Source organism: Dermacentor silvarum, chromosome 7, assembly GCF_013339745.2.
Source record: "Dermacentor silvarum isolate Dsil-2018 chromosome 7, BIME_Dsil_1.4, whole genome shotgun sequence".
In the NCBI taxonomy this organism is placed as follows: Eukaryota; Metazoa; Arthropoda; class Arachnida; order Ixodida; family Ixodidae; genus Dermacentor; species Dermacentor silvarum.
The window spans coordinates 671956-696318 of NC_051160.1; the positions used below are offsets into that span (position 1 = coordinate 671956).

At 49.6% G+C, this 24363-nt stretch overlaps 2 protein-coding genes across 3 annotated transcripts in view; both read left to right on the forward strand.

The window, feature by feature from the left end:
- The window catches only part of LOC125946600 (homeobox protein ceh-62-like), a 55067-nt gene extending 36225 nt beyond the window's left edge, over positions 1-18842 (forward strand). For both annotated transcript variants that reach the window (XM_049670085.1, XM_049670084.1), the window contains 2 exons: positions 6415-6735; positions 17562-18842. In XM_049670085.1, coding sequence (XP_049526042.1) covers positions 6415-6735; positions 17562-17660 — 420 coding nt within the window. In that variant the 3' untranslated portion in view covers positions 17661-18842. The remainder of the gene's footprint in view (positions 1-6414; positions 6736-17561) is intronic.
- LOC119457436 (uncharacterized) overlaps positions 1-24363 on the forward strand; it is a 742184-nt gene that overhangs the window by 521673 nt on the left and 196148 nt on the right. The gene's annotated exons all lie outside the window — the stretch shown is intronic.

The following is a 24363-nucleotide window of genomic DNA, read 5'->3' on the forward strand; positions in this document are numbered from 1 at the left end:
GCTCCAACTTTTCGAGGCGGCGTGGCGGCAGCGCCACCAGCGGGAGGGCGTACCGCAGGCGTGATGTGGCCGCCGCCTCGTAGAGCCGCAGGGCCCACTTCACCGAGCAGCCCTCTCCATGAGTTCGAGCGTCGTCGTCTTCATCCACAGCTGGCGCGTTCGTACGCTCATGCTTTGTGAGGTGAAGAGGTTTTGCGCGCTAAGAGAGAGAGAGAGAGAGACGCATTCACGGAGTAGGTCTCCTGGAACGCGGTGTCGGCATTGGAACGCGGTATTGCAAGCTGCGCTATGCAACGCGCACTGATGGCCGTAAGAGACGCGCGAAAAGAAATTATTGTCATCATGACTAATAAGATTAAAAGTTCGCGCGTACTTCCGGAAAATGCTGGGCTACGATCGCCCAGATTCGCTGTTTCAAGCGTTGCGCGGCCGAGTGTAAGGTTAAGCGTTTTTTTTATTGCGATAACAGTTATATATGGACACTTGAACCGGATTTCTTCCGTCGGCCTGACCGTCGCCGTGAGGTTCCGTATAAAGTCCAAGGGCCATAAAATCGTCGCCGCGCGCCGTATGCGCGAGTGAAAGCGCACGGGGGACGCGCGCTATCACGGAGAGCGAACGCACGGCTGAAAGCAAACGCGACCGTCGCGCGAAAGGCCGTGGGGGTATGGGAGGGAAGGAGGCGGGGCTACGCTGTGCTGCGGCACCAAATGCATATCTTGCAACCGGGCGCAAGGGGAACTGGCCACTCAATCTACCACGCGAAAGCAAGAAAGCGGGAAGGCAGTGCGAGAGGGAGGGGCAAGCTTCTACTCTGCCAACAACGCGCTTGTACTTTGCCCGGCTGTGTCGGTCGCCCGCACCGTCTCTTAAAAGCGATCTCCACACGGCTCTGACCTTTGTATGCGCTGTGCATTCGCCGCTCAGTTTCCGTTGAAGCAATAGACCGCACCAGAGTCCTTCAATACTTTTCTCCTGGTCATGAAACTCTCACGTAACGCTATGGGAGAGCTTCATATAGCGCCCGCAGTTGCGGCGCCGCGGCGCTGGCGTCGCTAGAAGGGCGACGGGGAAGGCGGCCGCTGCCGCCGGAAAGCGGAGTGTCGGTGCGGCGTGCTGTTGTGAGTGGTTGTTTTTTGTTTCGTCTGAACGTGTCTGTCCATGTAGTGACATCGACACTTCGTAATTCACCATAGCAGTGATGCCTAACACTTGCTGTGCGCCAGGCTGCCGCTCCGGATAAAAGGGCGTCGACGAAAAAGTATCCTTATTCTGTTTACCAGCGAACCCGGAACTACGCGACAAGTGGAAGCGAGCGATCCCGCAAGAAGAGACTGCCGGGTTCTCGTGTGAACCGGAGTATTTTCGCATGTGCGAGAAACATTTTGATGCCAGAGACATTATTCGTGCAGACGTGTGTGCAGTGAATGGAAACGTTGTGTCTCTGCCACGCGATCGACCCAAACTGGTAGAAGACGCCATTCCGAAGATTTTCTAAGGCGTGCCTGTGTATATTGTCTAAGCCCAAAGAACGTTCGCATGCAACGACACGGCGCCCACCTGCAAAAAGGCGGCGAGCGGTATCATCAAACTGCGCTGAAGCCGAAGAGGCGGCCGTCGCATCTGCCGACTTCACCGATGCAGCCGAAGAAGAAATTCACGGTTAGTCTGGTACACGCCTTTCGAGTATGCTTCTTGCTCACTACGCAGGCAAACTGGCATCACTCTCATTACGAAATTTCTTCTTTTGGACGATATACTACCCAAGCCGGCTGAGTGCATGCAAGATATCTATCGTCCGGAGTCAACGAAGGACTGCATTTTGGACTACCTTGGTGGCTAGATTGCATGAAAGTTTGCTAAAATAAGCTGCAAGGACTGCATATAAACACTGAGGAGCACCTCCCGAGAGCCAAGTGCACTGACCGAAATAAATACTAGGGGATTTTTCAAGTGCCATCAGACCAGCTGCTTTGCCTTCTGGAAATTGTGGACGAGCACCTAGAAGTGTGCACCGTGGACAATATAGCCTGTGCCAATGTCTACATGAACTTTGTTCAGGACATCCTGTTGAACGACCGTACTTCCTCGGCCAGTGTTGGCTGCGCAGCACGTTTTATCAGCACTACGGCTGAAGGTGTGCACTTTTTTTTTATTAAGTGCCGCTTGCATTTTTTACATGCGAAAGGAACAGGCTATTTCGTGCTGGTGCTCGTTGATCCTGTCCAGCCACAGGAGAGAGGAAAGCAGTGACAAATAATTTTTCCAGGTGTTTTGTCTCAAAAGTTGGTGGATAGAGATCCACCAACTTTTCTTCCAGTCTATCAAACGCAATCTTAATTGCAATCATATGTGCACTAGTGCTTGCGGCACTTTTGCATTCTTGACGCTTGCTAGTAATTACTCCCTAATAATCGTATACTATGCCCTCCATTCCGCCCTTTTGCAAAGTAGACACTGTCCTGCAAGAGTAGCGTGGTTAGCATAAGTCAAAATGCTATCCACAAGACCTACGCAAACTTGTTTTCTGTTAGGCAGAAAAAATAATACAAAAAATTGGCTCTAGTTGGATGAAGAAAACTGAGTATAAAGACAAACAAGCGAAACATGCAAAAAAATAATACAGTTATTCAGTTTGATCGGTAAATGTAGTCTTGAATGACCTACTGACGATGGAAGCTCCGAGCTGGTTTCAATATGCGCTGGTATTTTTATAAAAAAAAAAACTCAGGTGGTGTTTTCGGGCGACTAAGTGAAACTCCAACCTTGAACTGATGGTCACTGCGACATTAAATGTGAATGGATTAAAAAAAATACACTCACGCAGGTTTCAACAGATCATGTTTAAATTTGTATGCGTAAATGCAAGAACTCTCGCTTAAAAACCACACATTGTCGGGATATGGGGGGATGCCAACGGCCCTCTGCTTCGACACACCGAGCCCCGCGGTTGGCGCATGCCTGCGCATCAACCGCGGTCCGGTACAAGCTCGAGGAAACAATAGACGACAACCACGTGTACTCTCGGAAAGCATTTATTACGACTGCAACTAACACTTCGAGCAGGCCAGCTAGCTATAGTTGACATCGCTGAGGGTTCCCCCGAAGAGAATAATACACTAGGTAAAGAAGGGCTTCCGACTTACCAACTGGGGAATACGGGGGGGGCCGCGGCGTTTGCCGCGGCAAGAACGTGGTTGACTAACCACGTGCGGGAATATGGGAGCGGCGGCGGAGACTTCCGCCATCGCCGCTTGCTGGGGACCAAAGAGACCCGGGTGATATCAGCGGGATCTCACGTGACCCACCCGGTGGCGCTGATAGCGCTTGCGATTCCCGCGCGCCGCCTGCGGAAGGAAAGTTTCCCCTCTCCCAACTCTCCCTGGCACGCATGCGCTTGACGCGACGTTCGCTGCCCGTGCGAATGTTATGGGACCCGAGGATTCCCACAACACATCGCCTATATCTAGCATGCGCAGTTCACAGCTGCTGCTGCAATTAGTGCCAAGATGACTTTATTCAAGCGTGCCTGTTCTGCGCGTGAAATTCCCATTGACAGCTTCGCGATGCCCCAGAATAAACAGGCAATTAACAGGAGAATCAGAGCTGTGGACCGCCAGCGCGCAGTAGGGCGCACCATAACTTCTTGGGCAAGCAACATTAATTTGTGGGTCAGCTAGGCTTAGTCATGGCGCACTGCATAGTTTAAGCACGATTTTAATCACCTATCCAGGAATCAAGAAACGTAGGTATAGGTACGAGCACAAGCGAACTTGCAACACTTCACTGGCAGCCTTGGGTGAACCATTGCTAACAATCAATGACTTGAAGTAATAAACAACTCGCATGCTATCTTATTTGGTCAATAGTAAGCACTGCTATGTTCAGTTAGCAGACACAGTGAAATAAAAATGTGGGCGAGGTGCTTTCATGGCAAACATCCACGCGAATGTGCGATTGGCCTTCCAAGCGCGGCAGATCGGTGCCCTTCTACTCACGGCGGCGCCTCTGGTGGCAGCTTTTGTCCCTATATGAAACTTCGGCGGGAGTTTCATGACCAGAAGAAAGCATTGAAGGACCCTGACCGCACGAACCTTCGCCCGCTGTGGCGGCTGCGCTTGCTGCCAGCATTTTGACAGTCGTCTGCGGTCATTCAGTGTGACCTATTCATGTTTGCTTGTGCGCGCTGACACCACGCTTGTTAATTCAGCTAGTAAGCGAATGTGTCCAAGTTTATGCAGCCGATAAAACTACTATCCCTACTCCGAATAGTTCTCTAGTAGTTTTCTATTGCAATTGATGCTTCGCCTTTCGGGTGAAACTGCGACATTTTGTTATTTTCGCGCGGCTTGGGCTTTTTCGTATGCCAACACCGACGCCAACACGGGTAATGCAATACAAGCTTCGCTTGAAAAAGTGTTCAGACTTAAGGGCCCCTAAACCACCCAGAGGTCGAAATTTAGTTGTGGTGTTGGAGCTGTGCACGTGTCTACAACGAATACGTAGCCGCGATAATTTTTCGAAATGTTGCCGTAATAGCGGAGTTACACGCGTTTGATGATCGAAACACGGCCCTCGCTCGTTTCCCTTTTTCCTTCGCCACTCTCCTCGTCGGCTGGTCTCTCCTCCTCGCCGAGTGCTCCTCGCCAACGCGCTTCACCAACATCATCGCCAACGCGCTTCTCAAAACACTGTCCACTTCCGGTTAAGGCACGTCCACGCTAGTGGCAAATATACCGACGGCGAACCGGCCTTCAGTGCCGTATAACGTCTGCCGCGCGAGAGGTATCCAAAGTAGACGGCAGTTCGGCCGGCGCACCGCCCACCGCACGACTACGGGCCAGTCGACGACGGCGAAGCTGCGCGCCTCCTCTATCGGCGACGAAAACATCGGCTGCAGCTTCTGTTCCAAGCAAAATAATTTCCGCTAGATAAAGCGATGCGTAAATTGTACATATCATGAAAAACGATATCCACTGTCAAACGTTTAACACGAACGAGAGCTCCGATACTTGTAGAGCTCAGCTGCAGTGCAGGGCTATCGACGGCAGACGACCGACTCGGCTGTGCTCGCATCGCATCCGACGGCGCCGCTAATATCAGCGTATTTTCATCTTTGTGTGCAATTATTGCGAAGAGTGACAACAACGGTAAGAAAATATTGCGGCTTGTGAGCGTCGACGATTTATTCCGAAGCGCCGTCCGCTTTAGCTTTGAAGTGAACCGGAAAAGGCTTAGCGACGATATCGGCACCGTCGAGAGATCAGCGGTGGTGAGGCTGCCGCACAAATGGGTCCTGATCTCATCCTCTCCATGGCAAGGAGATCTCGCCGTTCGCGAGCAAAACCGCCGTCGAACGGCGACCCGCGAATGGCGAACGGCACGCGGCGAGTTACCGTGCCAGTAACGTGGACGGGCCTTAGCCGCGACCACGGAGTGGCCGCGAGTCCACGCTTCTCGGCTACCCGCTGTTGCTGCCGTGCCGGCCCGTGCTCATGCGAAGTGTACGTGCTGCTATGGACCCTGTGTTGCGTGCACGTCTAGAAAGGCGAACACTGTCGCATTCTGTTCGCACAGCTAATCAATCCGCTAAGCACGACTGTGTTGGAATGTGAGCGATTTGGCACTTGTGTTGGGGGCTGTGATTGCCGATTCGCAAGGGTGCACAAGCGAGAAACACGACAAGGAAGACCAGGGAGCGCGCGTACCTGCTAGCAGACAAACCGGTCGTTTCCGGTTATACGAAATGCATCGTAGAGCGTATGGAGACGTCATATACTGCACAAGCCAATCGCTGTCCGTGATGTCTATGTTGAAGTGTCCGACAAGTACGAAGGGGTTGTTCCTGTACTTTGTTCCTAGTGTTAATGTTTTTCGCTGGGTCATTGTCATTTTAGGTGGCTGTTTCATGACCTATCATTTATGTTTGCCATACACTGTTGTCATACTATGCCAACTGTGGTACCTACCAAGTTAACGAAACAACCATAAAAGCGGCAAGGCGTAGGCGGCTAGATAGATGGATGGATAGATAGATACTGTAAAAGTAGGTAATGTTCGCCAAGAAATGCCTCGCATTTAAGAAAGAATTCATAAGCTACAAACCGAAGTAAACCGTGATGGTACTCACAGAAAATCGCGTCCTTTTGCTGTGTTAGCGTGATAGATGGCATGCTTACACACGTCACCAAGTGTTTTCTATCGCTTCCGCTTCGATAATTTTTCTAGTAAACTGATTATCGCTTCGGCCGCCAATTTTGCAATTGTCAAAACACGGTGACATGTCTTTCAATGCAACGCAATAGAACCACCAGCAAGGTTTTTTTACATTTTAACAGTGCTCTCTCAACCGATCATTATGGCATCGGCGGCAAGACATTAATTATTGGTTCGATTCTAACATTCCCTACGCAGGTGAAAATCTGGTTCCAGAACCGTCGTGCCCGGGAGAAGCGTGAACGCCAGCCTCACGATGTAACCGAACACGACTCCACAGCGGCACCTTCCGCTCCATTACGAGCATCGCTAGCAGCTGACACCGTTCGTCTGACGCCGACACTGGGCTTTGACATGTCCCGGCCACTACATGAGTGGTTGAACTCCCCAACAGTACTTGCACCTTCAGTTCTGGAGACGGGGACTACTAGGCAATTCTCACTGAATAGAAGCGGAACCAACTTCTCTCCGCCTTTTGGCTACTGGCCAGGGCTGCCAGTGCCGCAGTGGAGCATGCAAGTAAACAGCGCTTTGCCCTAACCTTGTGTTGCGATCTAAAAGCCTTTAACGGGTAGGAAAGTTTGCGGAGCTCCCAAAAGTCTTGGAGAGGTTGCTTTCATGGATATTTGATATGAGAGCTGAATTTAATCTTTCATCACATTGTTTGTCAAATTTTGCTTTCACATACACGTATTTTCTTGCCTATACCAAACGCCTGGAAAATGTCCATAAAATGATCTTTTCCAATCTGTTCGTGGTTTCCATACTTCCATATTATTATTTGATTTGAAAACACATACACAGGAAAGGTAAAGCGAGGAGCATAAGTTTGCAGAAAGTACATAGAACGAAGGAAGGAATAACATATACTTTATTGCATGACTACTCATGTCTGAGTCGTCCCTACTTGTGGAGATGGCGCTCAACGATGGCGGATTGGTGACGGGTGCAACGTCCGCTGGATGTGGACGACATGGAACTGATATAATCTCGACCGGGTGAGGTGGGTCGTCACCGCAGGAATCAGGAAACGACAATGAAGGCGGGCATCGTGATGATGAAAAATAGAAAAGATTGTATTCACTTCATTGGTACATGGTTTTGACTCTATCCGAGTCTCGAGCGGTTTCTGATTAACACGGGGGCCAGGACGGCCTTAAATCCCCTCGTGGTGGCCGATATTTCCTTCGGGGAAGTCCTCTCTCCGGTGGTCAAGTTGACGACCTCCTCTCCCTCGGGTCCTCCTTCTTGGTAGCTCGCCGTTTTCGTCTGCTCCGTAGAGGTGAGACGCGCTCTCGGGGATGAAGGGGATTATCTCGTCACGGGAAAAGCGCTGGGGCTTGCTTCCCACATTGGAGAGATACAGATTCCAGGAAGATCATAACCTGCCGATGACTCCTTCGGGGAACTTGTGGAAGTGTCAGACCTCTGTCGGGCGGTCAAGTTGACGACCTCCTCTCCCTCGGGTCCTCCTTCTTGGTAGCTCGCCGTTTTCGTCTGCTCCGTAGAGGTCAGACGCTCTCTCGGGAATGAAAGAGGATTATCTCGTCACGGGAAAGGCGCTCGAGCTTGATTCCCATATTTGACAGGTGCATGCAGTTCCAAGCCGATCATAACAGCCCGTCCACCGCCACAGGAGGTCTCGAAGGGGTTGCAGCATCCAAGCACCTCGAAGAGACCGTAGACCCCGTGCCTCTCCTTTGTTTCGCCGTTCGTTCCAAGGCAGGCCAGGTGACACCCTCTGGAAATAGACCACGCCAAGCCCAAGGCACAACAAACAGAGAGCACCCAACTGACCATGAGAACTGCCAGGTTCACACATTCTTCACGCAAAACCTTATCAGAATTAAACCTGCAGCCCTCGTTCAAGCTTCCCCGAAAATTAACAAAAGGAAAAAAACTAGACTTAAGTGCATATTTCAATTAACCTAATACCTAACGTTTTTGTTTCTCCTGCCCGGGAAAGCCACATTTATTGAGAGACCGAGAGTGCATTGAAATACAGCAATAATGGGGTTAATCATGAGTTGAAAACTGAAGAACAAAACACATCCGCGAAAAGAAAAAAAAAGACGCAGTGGCTTAGCTCGGCTATGCCAGGATATACGTAGCGTTAGCAAAGGTTCAGCTGATTATTCTTAGCTTTCCTGGTTGTCTCCTACGCTCAACCGCTAATTGCCAGGCAACTACTTCGGGATCCGATGAGTCAAGCTTCTCCGTTCTTCTGCGCTGTTGAGCAGCATTTGCGCTCTCCTTCTCCATGGCTATACCACACTGGCAAACGCCAGTCAGAAGCGCAGCGGCTCCAGCGCAGTGTCAGACGGCGACTGCAGAGCGAGCGCGCGCCAGCGCCAGTGCGTCTACCACGGCTACGACGTCACTCCTCTGGAATGCGCAGACCGGCGGCGGTGAGTCGCGCGCGGCGGCGGCGGAGTGCGCGAGAGGTGCCGGCTCCGGTGGCTCCGTTGAGCAAGCCGTGTGACATCACTGATCCTTGCGCATGCGCAGCACGGCTCTTGATGTGCCACGCGAAACGGGCTTGGCTAGGCCAGTGTAGCTAACGCTACAAAAAAAAAAAAAAAAAAAAAAAAAAGAAAGGGGCCCTTTACAACACTTTGCTTCACACAGGGAAGCTACGGCTGAGGCCATCCGCATTGGCATTGTCGCGTCCTTTCCTGTACCTGACATCAAAGCTATGCTCTTGCAGACTAAGGCTCCAGCGTAGCAGTCTGCCGTTCCTCGGGGACATATTCCTAAGCCACGTCAAATGACAATGGTCAGTTTCCACTAGGAACTGTGATCCTGCCAGATAACATTGAAGCTTGTGTGTTGCCCATACCAAGCAAGCGCACTCCTTCTCGGAAATACGATAGGCCTGTTCGCGGACAGTCAGCTTCCGGCTTACGAACACTACCGGGTGTTCCTCCCCGTTTTCACTTTTCTGACTGAGCACTGCACCCATGCCTCGATCACTAGCATCGCACTGCAGAATGAAAGGAAGATCATAAACAGGAGCTCTCAAGATGGGTTTGTCGGCTAAAGCGGCCTTTAACTTGAGAAAAGATTCGTCTTTTTGTTCGTTCCACACAATTTTCACTGGTTCATTCTTCCGTAAACTGTCCGTGAGGGGACTTGCGATTTCTGAAAAGTTACGGATGTAATGTTGATAATAGCCAGTTAGTCCCAAAAAGGAACGGACATCTGTTTTCGTCACTGGTCTAGGGTAATCGGATATGGCGGCTACTTTTATCTCAAGGGGGCGTCTGTAGCCACGTCCGACCTTGTGGCCTAAGTAGCTAACTTCGGTTTTTCCTAGTTGACATTTTTCGCCCTTCAGGGTCAAACCGGCCGCACGCAAACTCTCTAGCACATTCTTAAGGTGATGCAAATGGTCCTCCCAAGTAGGAGAGAAGACTGCGATGTCATCCAAGTAGGGAAGCGCGTAGTCCTGCATTCCTTTCAGAACCCGGTCCATAAGTCGTGAGAAACAAAACGGAGCGTTTTTCAATCCGAAAGTGAGGACAAGAGGCCGAAAGGTACCTAGAGGGGATGTAAAGGCGGCATAATGGCTAGCTTGCTCTGTCAGTGGTACCTACCAGTAACCTCTCGTTAAGTCTAGCGTAGATACATATTCAGCCCTGCTGATGGTCTCCACCCGCTCTTCCAGATTAGGAATGGGGTAATTCTGATCTTTGGTTATGGCGTTTAGCCTTCGGTAATCGATACAAGGCCTGGGGCTTTTCCCCGGAGCCTCAACCAGAATTAGCGGGGACGCGTACTCACTCTCAGAAGGAACAATTAACCCCTGCTCTAACATCTTCTGGATCTCGGTTTCCAAAATTTGCCTCTGCCTAGGTGAAACCCGGTAGGGCTGGCACTGAATGGGCACGTCCGATACCAGCTTAATATCATGCTCCATCAAGCTAGTTCTACCTGGCCGATCTAAAAAACAGTCTTCAAAGTTACCCACGAGCTCTCGCAGTTCGCTTCGCTGGCGTGGATTTAAATTTGGGTCTGCGCCTATGTCCGCGTATACTTTAGAAAGTGGAAGTTCCGTTGGCGGCATCGGATAAGCAAATTCTGTTTCCACTTCTTCGGGCGTATTTAGTGCGAGATGAACTATGGCTTCACGCTCTCGATATGGTTTCATTAGGTTCGTGTGGTATATCCTCAGCTCTTTACGTCTACTCGGTAATTTGATGGCATAGTTTGTGTCTGAAAGTTTCTCCATGACCTCCGCAAGTCCTTCCCAAAGGACGTCTAGCTTGTTTTTTCAGGACGCCGTTAGCAAAAGCACCTTATCTCCTACAGTGAAAGTACGCTTCCGAGCGTTCCTATCATAGTATACTTTAGCTTTCATCTGGGCGGATTTCATGTTTGCCTCCACCAGCTCTTGACAAGATTGCAACCGCTCTAGGAGTTCCAATACATACTCAACAACTGTCGGGTCATCTCCGCGCCCTTCCCACGCCTCGCGCACCATTTGAAGTGGAGATCGAAGCGACCTCCCATAAACGAGCTCAGCTGGGCTGAATCCTGTGGCTTCATGCGGCACCGACCTTAAGGCAAACATAGTGGCCGCTAAGCATGCCTCCCAGTCCTTTCTTTGCTCGTAGCACAATGCCCGCAGTACCCTTTTCAGAACGGAGTGCCATGCTTCTACACTGTTGCTTTGTGGATGCCGCACTGAACTGCGGATGATGCGAATGCCGCACCTTTCTAGGAAGGTGGTAGTAAGGGCGCTGGTGAATACGCTGCCCTGATCACTCTGTAATTTAGATGGGAAACCTAATCGGGAGAACACCGAGAGTAAGGCTTCAACTACCTCGACTGAATTTATTTATTTTAGGGGAACGGCCTCCGGAAACTTCGTTGCGGGGCAAATCATTGTCAAAAGGTATTTGTACACTGAACTCGTCACGGGAAGGGGTCCCACAATATCAACCACTAAGCGTTTGAAGGGTTCAGTGATTACGGGAACTAAGTTCATAGGTGCTTTCCTCTTTTCGTGTGGCTTTCCCACTTTCTGACAAGCCTCGCACGTTTGGACATAATTTTCTACATCCTTGAAGCATCCCGGCCAATAAAATTCTCGCAGTAACCTGTCTTTAGTCTTCTTTATGCCTAAATGACCCGCCCAGCCGTTGCCATGGCACAGGTTGAGGATTGGAGCTCTGTATCTTGAGGGAACAACGAGCTGATCATACTGTACTCCCTTCGTGTCTTTGTACTGTCGGTACAAAAGACCAGCGCGACGCCGAAAAGTGATATTTCTTCTGGCTATCCCCTCTTTCTCTAGTTCTTTCAGTTTGTCGAGGGACACATCACTCTGTTGTTCTGCCGCGAGTCCCTCTTTATCAACTCTCAGTAGGTCTAAAAAAAGTTGTCGCAGTTTCACCTGAAAGGTGAAGCATCAATTGCGATAGCAAATTTGTAGAGAGCTATACGGAGTAATGATATTAGCTTTATCAGCTGTATAAACTTGGACATGCAGCAGCACCGGCAACGCGCAGAACTGTTGTCGACGCCGTCGGCGTTTTGCCCGCGTTCGCTCAAAATGCGTGCGGCGTTGGTGACTGTTGCCGGAGCCTCTGATATAAATAGGCACTTGGTGCCGCAGCTAAACGTCGCCTCCCTTCCCTCCCCCACGGCCTCTCGCGCATCGGAAGAAGGCGCGTTTGCTCCACATATATGGTGATTGTAAAGGAGGAAAGAGACGCCTACTTCTGCAGCCCTTAAGCAAGCACGGCGCGGAACGCGCGTTTGTTCTCCGCCGTGCGTTCACTCCCCGTGAAAGAGCGCGTCCCTCGCGCCCTTTCACTCGCACATACAGCGTTCGGCGGCGCGCGGTCACGATTTCATCTCCATTGACGTCATACGGAACCTCACGGCGACGGCGACGGCGACGGCGACGCCGACGGCAGAAATCTGCTTTTGAGTGTCCATATAATTGCTATCGCAATAAAATCCTTCCGAATGTGGCAGTACGAAATTAGTCTCTAATTCCTCAGCTAGCCCTTGCGGCGATATTTCTACTGAGCCGCATGCCTCCTCGCTAGCGCCCTTTTCACTGCTTTCACTAGCTAGGGGCTGTGCTTCCTGAGTGTCTATGCGATGAGGCATATTTCTGGCTTCGCTGCCGTGTTTCATCTTGGCCGCGATCTCCCGAGCTTTGGAACGCGTGAGAGCTTGGACCGTATGGTCGCCAAAACTCAGACCCTTCTTCTTCAACAGCATCTCCGAGCGATTTGAAAACAAGTAGGGATAATGTTCGGACAGATTTTGTGATACTGCGGCTTCAGTCCTCAATAGTCCGAACGGCCCCTCAATATTCACGTTGGCTATGGGCAAGCAGACACCATTTTCCTCAACTACCTGCCGGATCCATGCACATTCCCCGGTGAAATCCTCAGGTTTCACGTACGCGGGGTGGACAATGTCCATTGTCGTAGCTGAATCCCTAAGTACCTTACATGGTATTCCATTCACTACTAGGTCGCGAAGGTAGGGTGCTAAAAGAGCGCCAAGTTGACCATTCACAAAAGAAAAAACTATTCTAGGCTTCCGACAGCCGATCGCAAGGTGTCCAGGCTCCTGGCAACGGAAACAGACGACCGGTTTTGTAGCCTCCAATGCTCTTGTTGTTTTCTTTTCATCTTTCGCTGCGCTGTTATTATGACCTAAATTATCGGTCGGCCCATCTTTGGTCCCACTTCCAGCTTTCTCGTTGTGAAAGGGGCGCCTGTTTTCCTCTTTCCTGATTTTCGTCAACGGCCTGACGCGTGTTTTCTCGGTTTCGCGACGTGCGGCGAATTCATCTGCTAGTACAGCATCGCGTTCTAAGTCCTTTTCGCCCGACCTATCTTGAATCCACAGGCGCATCTCTTCGCTCAAGGACCCATAGAACTGCTCCTTGCAGATTAGCTCCACAACCTTGTTGTGACAACCGAACGCATCTTCCCCTTTTAGCCACTCAATCAAATTGGCTTTCAGCTTATAACTGAAATCTTGAAAAGACTCGCCCGGTGTCCTAACTGCCTCCCGAAAACGGCGGCGCAAAGCCTCTGCTGAGAGCCGATATTTTCTCAGCAGCGCAGCTTTAACTTTCTGATAGTCCTCTGACTCGTCCTTCGTTAGCCTTGCAATTATTTCGGTTGCTTCGTCAGGAAGAACGGTCAGAATCTGTTGCGGCCAACTCTCTAGTGCCAACCCGTTTCTCTCGCAGGTTCGTTCAAAAGTAACGAGAAACAAACCCATGTCATCGTTCACTTTGTACGACGGCATGAGATCCCTTATCTTCACTCCTGCTTCACCTGAACGTCTTTCATCTACTGAGAGGTTATTTGCGGATTGCCTGGCCAGATCCCGCTGCACGTCTAGTTCTTTTAGCCTTAGTTCGTGAGCTCTCTGTTCCTCGCGTTCCTTTCTTTCTGCAGCTTCCTTTTGATCAGCTCTCTGCCTTTCTCGTTCTCTTTCTTCTGCAGCGTTTTGTTCAGCTTTCTCAGCTCTTTGCCTTTCTCGTTCTCTTTCTTCTGCAGCGTTTTGCTCAGCTTTCTCAGCTCTTTGCCTTTCCCTCTCCTCTGCAGCGTTTTGTTCAGCTTTCTCAGCTCTTTGCCTTTCCCTCTCCTCTGCAGCGTTTTGCTCAGCTTTCTGAGCTCGTTTCTCTATCTCTTCCCATGCTTCTGAAATTTCGTCCTCAAGAGCCCCGCACTTCTCAATCGCCTCAATAAGCTGTGGTTTTCTCTGACTTTTCCCGACCTAAATTCCCAGCTCTTCACAAAGTAATAACAACTCTGGCTTTCTCCGTTTGCTCAAATCCATGGTCAATCCCGAACGAGGACTTTCTTACTCTGCTGTGACGTGAGGAAGCTTTCAACAGGAGCCTGCACGTACAGAAACTAATTCGCCGTTTTAGAAAACACACAAGCTAAAACCTCGCAAATTCTCAAAGAAAGTCAAGCGCTCACCATTCTGCTGAAGCCAGGACGAAGGGTGGAGTATCCCATTGCTGCCAACCAGCTGATATAATCTCGACCAGATGAGGTGCGTCGTCACCGCAGGAATCAGGAAACGACGATGAAGGCGGGCATCGTGATGATGAAAAATAAAAAAGATTGTATTCACTTCAATGGTACATGGTTTTGACTCTATCCGAGTCTCGAGCGGTTTCTGATTAACACGGGGGCCAGGACGGCCTTAAATCCCCTCGTGGTGGCCGATATTTACTTCGGGGAAGTCCTCTCTCCGGTGGTCAAGTTGACGACCTCCTCTCCCTCGGGTCCTCCTCCTTGGTAGCTCGCCGTTTTCGTCTGCTCCGTAGAGGTGAGACGCGCTCTCGGGAATGAAGGGGATTATCTCGTCACGGGAAAAGCGCTGGGGCTTGCTTCCCACATTGGAGAGATACAGATTCCAGGAAGATCATAACCTGCCGATGACTCCTTCGGGGAACTTGTGGAAGTGTCAGACCTCTGTCGGGCGGTCAAGTTGACGACCTCCTCTCCCTCGGGTCCTCCTTCTTGGTAGCTTGCCGTTTTCGTCTGCTCCATAGAGGTCAGACGCTCTCTCGGGGATGAAAGAGGATTATCTCGTCACGGGAAAGGCGCTCGAGCTTGATTCCCATATTTGACAGGTGCAGTTCCAAGCCGATCATAACAGCACACAGGAGGAGCCACAGAGTCTGGCGCAAGCCTTTGGGTGTTGCAGCCCAGCTCTCCTAGGTGTAAGGCATGGACTGGGAGATGTTGGCACGTGTGATAATGTGGGGCGAGGAGAGGGCGTTGTGGATACATCTTGCTGTTTGCCATCTGTAACCTGAAGCAGAACAGATCAGACAAACGATGTACATAACACGTTCTACTCACATCCGCACATCCCGGCCATACAATCCGGAGGTGCGCAGACATTGTACTTATTTTCTCGCATGGAAGTGGTGCGCATGCACCGACACGGATAACTACGGAAGGCGAGTGCGCGCAGCGTCCGCGAGGCTGCGCACTACAACGTCCACATAAGTCCACATTCATCGATCTACGTCCGCTTATACCTACTTTCTTCCACTTACGTTCACATACATTTCTTATTTACAAGTAATTAATGTTTAAGGGGAAACTTTATCTCAGGGCTAACTCCGACTTTATTATCTAAATACATGTGAGATGCAGAAATGAAATGTAGTGAAAGGATGGGGATCGGACGTCTGACTGATACATCATATAGCAGGAACTTAATGAGCCAGCGCCCTTGGCCGCTGCTCATGCTCGGCGGACGTTCCTCTTTATGTGCAACAAACTCACGCCCCGACAAATATATTAGAACCAGCCTCGAGCAAGTACACTTCCACGGGTCTCAATGCATACACCAGATGCTTGTCGCAGTGCATTGGGTTACCACACTGAGCAGCAGCTTTTGTGATGACTGGAGCAACAGAAGTCCAATACCACCTCAGCAATGCTCCAGATGGTGACCTGACTATTCTAAGTTGCCACAATGAGCGTCAAGTCCTGCAATTGCTTGTGGTATATGCCTTCCTCCTCCAGCTCGTTATGCGCGCACTGTTGCAAATCGCAATATATCTGATCCTGGCTTGTTGCACTTGTTTGCTGTTCCACTCGTTGCCATACATCGGCAGTGGTCTGCCGTCGTAGACGTCCATGTCAAGTGATAGCGACCTATGGTGTTTTGGCGACAGATAATAAATATTATTTGTAAAAATAAATAAAGTGCTGGTTTTAAATTAAAGTGCAGCCTAGCAGGTTTTGAGAACGTTTATTCTGGCAGAATGACAAAATAAAAATTCTTTGAAATCAGTGATGCCATGCTGATGAGGTTTAGGCATGAATATCCTCTAGTAATAATAAGCCTGTCAAATTCACAAGAATCTTGAATGAATTCTTCACTAGGCTCAACTGTTTTGTTGTTGCCCCATATAATTAATATAGGAACAGTGCACAACTAAAATCGTGCGGCTTCCTGTTGTCTTAAGACCCTATAATTGCCTTAGATCCATGGTTCTCAGCCATGGATGTGTCGGGGACACCTTGTGGATTGGTGGAAGTGATGGGGACCACTTGCAATGACGGGAGAGGGGGGGTATAAACTAACACAACATGAGGCGTGAAACAGGTGCCTTTTATTGCTACTTGGCAAAGCATGGTAAAAAAAAGTTGTCGCAGTTTCACCTGAAAGGTGAAGCATCAATTGCGATAGCAAATTTGTAGAGAGCTATACGGAGTAATGATATTAGCTTTATCAGCTGTATAAACTTGGACATGCAGCAGCACCGGCAACGCGCAGAACTGTTGTCGACGCCGTCGGCGTTTTGCCCGCGTTCGCTCAAAATGCGTGCGGCGTTGGTGACTGTTGCCGGAGCCTCTGATATAAATAGGCACTTGGTGCCGCAGCTAAACGTCGCCTCCCTTCCCTCCCCCTTCCTTCCCTCCCCCACGGCCTCTCGCGCATCGGAAGAAGGCGCGTTTGCTTCACATATATGGTGATTGTAAAGGAGGAAAGAGACGCCTACTTCTGCAGCCCTTAAGCAAGCACGGCGCGGAACGCGCGTTTGTTCTCCGCCGTGCGTTCACTCCCCGTGAAAGAGCGCGTCCCTCGCGCCCTTTCACTCGCACATACAGCGTTCGGCGGCGCGCGGTCACGATTTCATCTCCATTGACGTCATACGGAACCTCACGGCGACGGCGACGGCGACGGCAGAAATCTGCTTTTGAGTGTCCATATAATTGCTATCGCAATAAAAAAGAAGTGCCACTTCAGCTCAATCTGGACAGCTTGTCAATACGTGATGCAGTCACGCTTAAGCAGAGTAACATATCTGCAGCCACATTCAACCTGCTTCTGTATTTGCTTTTCAAATATGCAAGCCTGGAAAAAGCATGCTCGCATGCATATGATATCAAACTTCAACAAAAGCTTTACAGCCATCTTATGTAGAAGGGGAAACATTCCTGCAGTCCCCAACCAGAATGCCGCAAGACTTGCAGTGGCCACAAAAAAAAAAAAAAAAAAAGCTTGGTTCCTTTTTTTGTTAGCGCAGGTTTCGCAGACCCCCATTTGAGAACCACTGCCCTAGATGTAGGGCCATTTGATGTTCATCAATTATTATTTACACAGGATTTAGATGACACCTTTAAAGACAAGTGTCCCTCATGCTTCCAAATAAAGGAGCACTGACATAGGAGCTTTGTGCTTAATTTTTTATATTAATCTGGTTGCACATGCCAGCTTTTAAGATCACACCATGCCGTTGAAAAGCTGGGTGTGCTTTGAGACATTTCTTTGCATTCAGCACAAAATGAGTCTGCTCTACAAACTTTTCTACTGGCACTTCTCAGGGAACATGGAGTTTCACCCTCACCTTCCAAGTGGCTCCTCCCATCACACATCAAATGTGCACCAAGAAAGGCCAATGTTGTGGTGTAGAGAGGCCTTGACATGCTTGGCATTCAATAGCACAATGACGGCATGGCTTACTCACAAACTGGAGCGTGCATCATTTGCTTGTGATCTACCATGCCATGATGTCGTGAAATCATGGAGCCACACTGCCTTTGACATTTTTAAATGTTCGCATTAAGGATCATATATTTCTTGTGCACAGAAGCAATATAAAGTTTCATAGTGTAATTAACTGACTGGCAGCTACACTGCATAAGAAAAAGATTGTGCCAGGACTACTTAAATTCTGCAATGTTTAAATGAGCTTGGCCCATTCTTGCAATATTACACATTTCAGATGAATGCAGGTCACTCATTACAGTTATGCCAGCTTTTGTACTTTTTAGACATGCAATGTTTGTCCCAGTTTTATACGGCGATCATAGATAGCCACACCACGTTGGTAGAATAATTCAGAAGTAAATTTTAGTAAAAGCACCACTTATGCCCAGGCTTAGACTATGCCAGTGTAATTTGTAATTCTCATCAGCAATACCAAATCAATAAACTTGGAACGTGTTCAGAAATTGGCAGCAAGATTTATTTACTCTTCTTATCGATGAACGCAATCTGCAACAGCCCTGCTAACAAGGGCAGGACTGCAAGTGCTAAATGTCTGGAGAAAAATAGCCTGCCTATAAAGTTCCGTTATCAGTTGAACGGTAAATTTAACTCGACTCACCTGCTCGCACCTGGAAGAATGTTTTTTTTTTCTATAACTCACGAGTTGATGTGTACAAATATTCATTTCTTGTTCACACTATAGCTATGTGGAATAACCTTGTTCCTCAAGTTTTCAATGGTGTTGATGGCTCGACTTTTTTAAACGGAATTTAGAGTTTTATTTTTTTATAAGTTGTATTATTATAGTATTCTTTTTCTTGTGATGTGTATTTTTATCGATGACAGAGTTTACTCTATTGTATATGCACATCCCACCCTGTAATAGCCCGTCTGGGCTTACAGTATCTAAATAATAAAGTAAAATGGGGTTGCTCCATGTTGAGGTCTACAAGCATGGCATTGTAAATGGGCGCCAGAAGCAGCAGCTTTTCAAGGTATTTTGCCGCACCATGCAAAGTCCAATTATTGTGCCCCTCTCCACTCTCGCTGGTAAAACCTGCTGGTGAACAAGGGGCTTTCAAGATATGCTGTGCAGTTTCTAAAATGCCGCCGGACGCGGCCATCTGTTTTGCCTACAGGACGAAAAGTCCCTGGCCAGGAGTGAGTCAAACATGCAGAAATAGCTGTTGATTGTGCTACTGAAGTTCTAGACATGAACTGTAGTTTTGCTATGAGGTTGAAAAATACAGCAATGCTGTAGCAAGCAGTGTGATGAAAGCTGTTGCAGGGCTCTTCCAAGGCATAGCCAGCACTGCATGCACATACTTTGCACACTCAAGAGGCTTTAGCAATAATAATTACAGTGAATTGCATTTGTGCAGCTTCACTCTGTTTTTAATACTGAAAGAAAAGGTAGGTGAGTGAGAAAAGGTAGGTCTTTTTTCTTTTAATTTGCTTATGCACAAGAAAGTGTGTGTGCATGGAAGGGGTTAAGGCTACTTTATCAAGCCACAATGCTTCCTGGCATGATAAACCGAAGCCTTGTGCATTTTTGTCTGCAGTCACTCACTGCACTTTCAAACACACAATCAGAACAGAGAGCACAGGAAAACACACAAGCAGTAGATTCAGCAATTTATTTGAAACAAATGCAGTTTTATTTTACAGAATGACATTCCCAAAAAAGCAACCACATGCTATTCACATAATACAGCCAAGTTAGGTTAATTCAGCAGCTGTTAATGTGCCCTACCTTTATATGTTCAAATGTTTCAAGTTACTTTATGATGCCAGCTGCTAGAGTTTTAAAGAGAACTTCACAAAGAAACCTCATCTAGTATCTTCACGCGACCTGAACTTCCATGAACTCACCAGGAACCAGATAAAGAGCAGCAAGATTGGTCACAACTCGAATTTAACAATATTACTAAAGAGTCGGGCGACACAGCATATATTTTGCGTTGCATTACCACAAACATGGCTCCACACAATAGTTTTCTCTGAAAATGCATGTGAATGCAGGGAACTGCAGTACGTTTACCATTGTAGTGAAGTTGATCAGCTCGATCACAGAAAAGAAAAAAGGAATGACAAATTGTCCTCCAACCTACCCCCTCCCAAAATGGCAATTCTTTCTGACCAGATCAATCTTATATGTATTTTTATTTAATATAAAAAAATGTCACAGTTTCGCCCTAAGGGCGAAGCAATGAATGCGATAGCAACACAGCAATGTCATACAAAGTAAGGTGAGCGGCTTTGGTAGCAATATGAATTGTAGTAAACATGAGCTGATTAAATAAGCAGGTGTGCTGCGGCGTAAGTAGACCGACATGAAGAGAGACTCGATGACCACGAGAAGGCGCGTGTGAAACGGTGGTGTTGATGAGAAGCGCTTCGCGTGGGCAGCGCGCGTGCGAAGGGACACACCTGTAGCGCTGCACTGCCGATCCGGGCAGCATTACATGTGTAGCGTGCGTTGGAAAATGTGGCCCGACTAATACTAACTGAATGAACAAGCGTGGTGTGAGCGCGCACAAACAAACATGAATAGATCACACTGAATGACTGCAGACAACGACTGTCAAAACGCTGGCAGCAAGCCCATATGCGGTCTATCGCTTCAACAGAAACTGAGCGGCGAATGCACAGTGCATAAAGGTCAGAGCCGCGTGGAGATAAGAGAAGGTGCGGCGAGCGACGAGCGCGGTTTTAGGCAGAGGAGAAATGCGCCCCCCCCCCCCCCCACCCCGCTCCCTCCGGCGCTGGCTTCCCGCTTCCTTGCTTGCGCGTGGGAGAGATAAGAGACCGTGCGGTCGAGCGACGAGCGCGGTTGTTGGCACAGTAGAAGTGCCCCCCCCCCCCCCCCCCCCGCTTCCTCCGGCGCTGGCTTCCCGCTTCGTTGCTTGCGCGTGGGAGATTGAGTGCGTTCGCTCTCCGTGATAGCGCGCGTCCCCGCACACTTCCGCGCGGGCATACGGCGCGCGGTGAAGATTTTATCTATACGGAACCTCACGGCGACGGCGACGGCGACGGCAGAAATCCGGTTGAAGTGTCCATATATTTGCTATCGCAATAATACTACAATGACTGTGGTTATTGTATCGGAGAGTAGATATGAGTTGGTCAGCAATGTCAAATGCACACAACCTGTGACTTGCAAAACAAATGAAACTGGTCACTATTTAGTGACAGTGTTCTTTTGTGTGTAACAACTTGGTTCTAGAGAAGTTTCTCATTCTATAAAGGTTTTTTATATAGTGAAATATTTGGAGAAATTTGAGGTATCACCTAACTCAAGGGACTTCCAGTGGCAGCCTCTCTGGATCTCGTGATTCCCGACACCCACCAATATACAGCACATCTGACTGCAGCTGTGGGAAAACGAGGAATAAGGGTTGATTGTGAGATTCATGGCAGTTTTTAACCTAGTACCTCCTCTATACGAGATCGAGACTATGCCACTAGACCACAGCACAGTCGCCATAACATTATTTGCTCACTCTACAGCTGGGCTTGTTGGTAAAGATAGACAGAATGCCAACTCAAGTGACCACCATCTGTGTCTGCTCATCCGTGTTCTCATGCTGCGGCTCAGCCTTGAATGCATGTGTAGTTTAAACACTGGCTACTATATTTTGACTAGTAATATTGTCGCGTATACTCTGCTATAGAAAACACGCTGAATAAGAATCCAGGCAAGCGTAAGCGTCGACGCGCGATGCCGAGACGAACCTCGTTCTCTTCTTTTCTCAGTCCCCTCGCTGTGCCACACCATGTGACATTACCCCCTCTTCAAAAAAAAAAAAAGAAGGCAAACGTACATAGGCTTGACGTGAGAGCGCCGAGATGGCCTAGGACGAACACTCAGGCTGTAGTCACAATCACTGTGGTGTGCGATGTAGTCACAAAGCACTCAGGGACGAGAAACAAGAAAAAAGCCCAGTTTCGCCCTAAGGGCGAAGCAATGAATGCGATAGCAACACAGCAATGTCATACGAAGTAAGGTGAGCGGCTTTGGTAGCAATATGAATTGTAGTAAACATGAGCTGATTAAGTAAGCAGGTGTGCTGCGGCGTAAGTAGACCGACATGAAGAGAGACTCGATGACCACGACAAGGCGCGTGTGAAACGGTGGTGTTGATGAGAAGCGCTTCCCGTGGGCAGCGCGTGCGAAGGGACACACCTGTAGCGCTGCACTGCCGATCCCGGCAGCATTGCGTGTGTAGCGTGCGTTGGAAAATGTGGCCCGACTATTACGAACTGAATGAACAAGCGTGGTGTGAGCGCGCACAAACACGAAGAGATCACACTGAATGACAGCAGACAACGACTGTCAAAACGCTGGCAGCAAGCATACGCCGCAGCGGGCGAAGGTACGTGCGGTCTATCGCTTCAACGGAAACTGAGCGGCGAATGCACTTAAAGGTCAGAGCCGTGTGGAGATAAGAGAGGGTGCGAGCGAGCGACGAGCGCGGTTGTTGGCAGAGAAGTTCGCCCCCCCCCCCCCTCCTTGCTCTCTCCGGCGCTGGCTACCTGCTTCCTTGCTTGCGCGTGGGAGATTGAGTGCGTTCGCTCTCCGTGATAGCGCGCGTCTCCGCACGCTTCCTCTCGGGCATACGGCGCGCGGCGAAGATTTTATCTATAGGGAACCTCACGGCGACGGCGACGGCGACGGCGACGACGACGGCGACGACGACGCCGACGGCAGAAATCCGGTTCAAGTGTCCATATAATTGCTATCGCAATAAAATTAGCCTAAGCTGCTGAAAACGTCGGCTATTAGGTGCTATAGTATGGTTTCAACCGCACAACGTGCACAATCTCAGATTGCGGTTGTCGACGTCGGGGAGGCTGGCTTCCGTCAGGAAGGACTTCGTAATTCACGTCACTAATTCGCTGCAACACTCTGTAAGGTCCGAAGTAGCGACTCAAAAGCTTCTCAGATAGTCCTTTTCGGCGCACGGGAGTCCAGACCAAGACTTGATCACCAGGTTGGAACTCGACTTGCCGATGGCGGAGATTGTAACGGTGCGCATCGATGCTCTGTTGTTTCTTTATGTGCACTCGGGCAAGCTGACGGGTCACAGTTTCGCCCTAAGGGCGAAGCGATGAATGCGATAGCAACACAGCAATGTCATACGAAGTAAGGTGAGCGGCTTTGGTAGCAATATGAATTGTAGTAAACATGAGCTGATTAAGTAAGCAGGTGTGCTGCGGCGCAAGTAGACCGACATGAAGAGAGACTCGATGACCACGAGAAGGCGCGTGTGAAACGGTGGTGTTGATGAGAAGCGCTTCCCGTGGGCAGCGCGTGCGAAGGGACACACCTGTAGAGCTGCACTGCCGACCCGGGCAGCATTGCATGTGTAGCGTGCGTTGGAAAATGTGGCCCGACTATTACTAACTGATTGAACAAGCGTGATGTGAGCGCGCACAAACAAACATAAATAGATCACACTGCATGACTGCAGACAACGACCGTCAAAACGCTGGCAGCGAGCGGATATATACGCCGTAGCAGCGGGCGAAGGTACGTGCTGTCTATCGCTTCAACGGAAACTGAGTGGCGAATGCGTATAAAGGTCAGAGCCGTGTGGAGATAAGAGACGGTGCGGTCGAACGAACGACGAGCGCGGTTGTTGGCAGCGTAAAAGTGCGCCCTCCCCCCCCGCTCCTTCCGGCGCTGGCTTCCCGCTTCCTTGCTTGCGCGTGGGAGAGATAAGAGACTGTGCGGACGAGCGACGAGCGCGGTTGTTGGCAGAGAAGTGCCCCCCCCCCCCTGCTCCCTCCGGCGCTGGCTTTCCGCTTCCTTGCTTGCGCGTGGGAGATTGAGTGCGTTCGCTCTCCCTGATAGCGCGCGTCCCCGCACGCTGCCTCTGGGGCATACGGCGCGCGACGAAGATTTTATCTATACGGAACCTCACGGCGACGACGACGGCGACGGCGACGGCGACGCCGACAGCAGAAATCCGGTTGAAGTGTCCATATAATTGCTATCGCAATAAAATACTTAGCTCGCAGCAACCTGTCTAAAGAGTCATCGATACGTGGTAGTGGGTACAAGTCCTACTTGGTAACATCGTTCAGGCGTCGATAATCAACACAGAAACGAAGCGTTCAGTCTTTTTTCCTGACCAGAACGACCGGGGAAGACCACGGACTGTGCGAAGGCTGAATGACACCATCATCTAACATCTCCTTGACTTGGGCTTGCATTGCCTCACGTTCTTTCGGCGAGACACGATAAGGCTGTTGTTTGATGGGGCGTGCGTCGTCGGATGTCGTTATTCGTTGCTTCGTGATTGGCGTTTGGCCCACCTTAGTAGACCGAGCGAAGCACGCGCGGAATTCGTTCAAGAGTTCCTGCAGTGCGTTCTTTTGGTCGTCTATAAGCTCAGAGTTTACATCGATGTCTCTGAGCGAACCGCCGTCTGTGTCCACTTCAGAAACAAAACACTCGACGATCTCCGTGGATGGTTCCGCGTAGGCGACGGCAGTGCCACGAAAAATGTGCCGATGCTCAAAAGTGAAGTTGGTAACGAGGACCGCTGTCTGACTATCACGAAGTTCCACAAGGCTTCGCGCTACACAAATACCTTGGGTCAGCAGCATAGAAATGTTGCCTTCTACAAT